General features: G+C 36.2%; 1 protein-coding gene across 1 annotated transcript in view; it reads left to right on the forward strand.

The window, feature by feature from the left end:
* Window positions 1-416, forward strand: part of PTGFR (prostaglandin F receptor (FP)) — a gene marked incomplete at its 3' end in the record, with an annotated part of 841 nt that extends 425 nt beyond the window's left edge. Inside the window, exon 2 of the mRNA XM_009878295.1 lies at window positions 1-416. Coding sequence (XP_009876597.1) covers window positions 1-416 — 416 coding nt within the window.
* Window positions 417-3,741: the final 3,325 nt, after the last annotated feature.

The raw sequence follows: 3,741 nt of genomic DNA on the forward strand, positions 1-3,741 counted from the left end.
GCGTGATGGCTGTTGAACGGTGCATTGGAGTCACTAAGCCAATATTTCACTCGACAAAAATGACTTCTAAACATGTGAAAATGATGTTGACTATGGTATGTCTGTTTGCTGTTCTTATAGCTTTGCTGCCTATCCTTAGGTTTAGAGCCTATCAAATTCAAGCATCGAGGACCTGGTGCTTCTATAAAACAGAACATGTTGAGGACTGGGAAGACAGATTTTATCTCTTACTTTTTTCTTGCCTTGGGTTACTGGCCCTTGCTATTTCATTCTTGTGCAATGCTGTCACAGGAATTACCCTCTTAAGAGTCAAATTTAAAAGTCAACAAAGACAAGGCAGATCTCATCATTTTGAAATGATCATTCAGCTCTTGGCTATAATGTGTGTTTCTTGCATTTGCTGGAGTCCATTCCTGGTAAGACCCTAATGTGTTTGCCAATTTTTAATGCACATCACTGTATAAAAATTATACTCTTTTATCTCCAGGTTTTAAGGTGCTTCAGCTATGATAACAGTTCCATTCACTATTGAATGCATTAATTTTGCAGCATATTACCCGTAATGTATGTACTTATGCATCTATAACAGAAATGGTAGCTGTTCTCCACTTCTGATCATACGCAAAGTACACTGAGTAAGCTAAATATACAGGGACTGTGAGGACTGTGTTTCCTGTGCTGTGAAGCAGACAGTGGTAGCAGAATGGAGACTAGAATAAATCAGAGCAAATACTGAGATTGTTCAAAACTTAAGTGAAATATTGGAGTGGCAAGTCTGATTAGTCTGTACTGCGGTTCATATATTTTTTTATTTATTTATGGTAGCCTGTTCGTTGCTATTATTATAGTTTACTGCTACTTGTGAACTGTGTTATGGAAGATAACAGTTAAGGACATGAAAATTCTCCACTCTGTTAGCAGGATATTAAGGGCTTTGCTTCAGAGGCATGTTAAAATACAGTGGTTAGTAGTAGGTTAAAATAAAAATTTGGTTTAGACCTAAGCAAGCTGGGTTTGTCATCTGGACAGATGACTAGCAAAGCTCTTTAGTGCAGTTGGTTGCTTTCTTGGCCATCCCAGCTGTACCTTAGGACTGCTTACTGGTAGCTGCTGCGCTCTTCCAATGTGGTAGGTGTTGCTTGTGTTCGTGTGTGCTCTGTCAGTGAGCAGGGTCAAAGGAGGTAGGATTATGATATGGGAAAGAAATTCATGGCTCCTGTTTTATGACGGTATTATAAAACTAATATTAACTGTGACTCTCTTCACTGCAGTAAACCTGACTGAAGAAAATTTATCTTTTACTGTGATGAGACAGGTTAAGTCATAAGTAATATGAAATCTTGTTGCCTAAAAACAAGGTACCATAGCTTTCCACTGATAAGAGTGAAGATCGATTTTAGTTTGAGCTTGCAAATACAGAAAGTTAAATGTGAGGTCTGAATCAGATCCTGCTGTCTCATCTACTCACTGCCTATGGTATAGGTTATAGCACTGAGTTATGTGAACTAGTTCTAAATTAGATGCTGATGTTACCTTCGCTGCAGCAGTTGGGTATATTTGGCACGTATCATTTAATTGATCCGGTATTGTAGACTTCAAGAAGAGAGTCTGGTTATAAATCTTGGCATCACTGAAATGCACAAAAATTCTTTCACTTTTGTTCAACACACAGAGAATGTTTCTAGGCTTGCTCTGCAACATAGTTTAAAATCACGTTGGCTTTTGTCACTGTCCTGGCTGTAGTGTACAGAGCATAAACAATGTTGTCAGAAGAATATAGCAAGCTTTTACAGTGAACTTCCTTCCAGTTACTTCTAGACATCTGAAATTTGTCTGGGGCAAGTCACAGAATGGTTTTCAAGAAAAGCATCTCAAATCATCGCCTTACTTTTCATGAAAAAAACAGTGTATTATCCTCTGATGAGTTTTATTTTCAGATAAAATAAATGTCCTTAAAGTTTGGAATTAATTTGATTTTTAAAAAGACCTTGGGTGTTGAAAGATCTATAGAATTCTTTAATTCAAAAGAGATATTTCATTTATTCAGTATATGAAGAAACACTAAATAGCAGCTACTGTGTTTGGTTTTTTCAGTGTTGGTAATTTAGTTATGCCTTTCAATTTTTATTAATTGCAAAACCATAATTTTAAAAATCTGGACAAACTTTAATGAAATCACACCACTACTTTTGTTGAAGTATTTATCTAAGTTGACAATGAATGATTATTCCAGGGGTGAATGTTTTTTCTGAGCCTTTTCAGTGTTTGCACTTTCATGAGCTGTTGATGCATACCAGTAAATGACTTCTTGCTTAATTTTGGACTTGGTAGTTTTTGGGACTGTCTTGCAGAGGGAGGTGACAGACAGTTCTGGCTCATTGGGTGGCAAATTTACGGGTGCTCTCACTGCATTCCAGGCTTGCAGCACTTTGCTTTTGGATCTCTTGGAATGAGATGAGCCAAAATATTGCCCAAATTAGCCTGAGAGTATGGAAAATCATTCTGCATTATGGAAACATCTATGTCAGAAATGAGAAGCTGAAAAAAAAGTTAGTGTAAGGTAGGACTTGAAACAAAGTTTCAAGCCAGTATTTCAGCCAGAGTTTGATAGTTTGGGAAATGCAATAGGAAGGGGTCTTTGGTAGGTATTACCTTTTTTAGCTATAAGGTCCTCAAAGTTTACATCAGAGATAATTCTCTGAATTACCCAGTCTTTGTTTTGATAGCATTCTCCTCACAGAATACAAACAGAATTATAAGTGCACTGTTAGTTTAGCAAACTCTACTGGACTGAAGGAGCATAAAGATGCAGTGGAATAAAGCTTTGCCAGGAATGTACCGCTGAAGTGCTACAACAAAGAGTTCCAGAGTTTATCAAGGCATATGATTTATGACGAATTGCTGATCTGAATCTACTTGTCCAATTTATCTGAAACCTCTACGGGCTTTTAATTTGTGAAACGAATGGTTTAAATTCTGTAATATTATTAGCATATACCAAAATAGGTTTTTCTTGAAATAAATATGAGGTGAAATTTAATAGGTGAAATTATTTGGCAAAGTAGCTAAATACGTGCTTATTTTGCAATCATTTGCTTGCTTACTTTCTTCTTTTTAAAGCCGAATCTAGAAGTAAGCATCAATCTTTGAACTGTGAATTTTGCCCATGTTCTCTATCCCAAAGAGTATACAGAACAAAATGTTATGTGAGAGTGAATTGCCTTGATATAAACCAAAGTGATTAGAAACCAAACAAATCTTTGGAAAAGAAAGTGGAGGAAGGCAAGGCAGTTTGTGCCACATATGGTGTGCAGATACAAGAGTTTGGATTTGTTTGATGTGATTGTCCATCTGATGGGGGTGTTGCTTTGTTTATCTTTCTTCTGTTTTTAATCTAGTCTGGTGTTATGAGAGCTGTCATATGTGCATAGCTACCAAAATCAAGTTTATCCAGTATTGTAATCCAACTGCAGATTTGCTTCACTATTAGTTTTTTGTTTTGTTTTGTTTTTTTCCTCAAGTGGAGTAATATATTCAGTGACTGTCCTGTGCTAAGATCACCTTTAGATGATGCTAGAGGTAGAAGACCCTAAATTGTCCTTTATGGTGTCTGGTGTGGAACCAAACTTGACTTCTGCACCTGCTAAGTGGTAGTGAACCTGTTTTGGTGTCTTTATATATGTGTGTAAATGTGTGTGTATATATATATTAAAAAAATAACATTTATTATTATATAAAAAA

This window comes from Apaloderma vittatum, unplaced genomic scaffold (assembly GCF_000703405.1).
Source record: "Apaloderma vittatum isolate BGI_N311 unplaced genomic scaffold, ASM70340v1 scaffold45491, whole genome shotgun sequence".
Classification (NCBI taxonomy): domain Eukaryota; kingdom Metazoa; phylum Chordata; class Aves; order Trogoniformes; family Trogonidae; genus Apaloderma; species Apaloderma vittatum.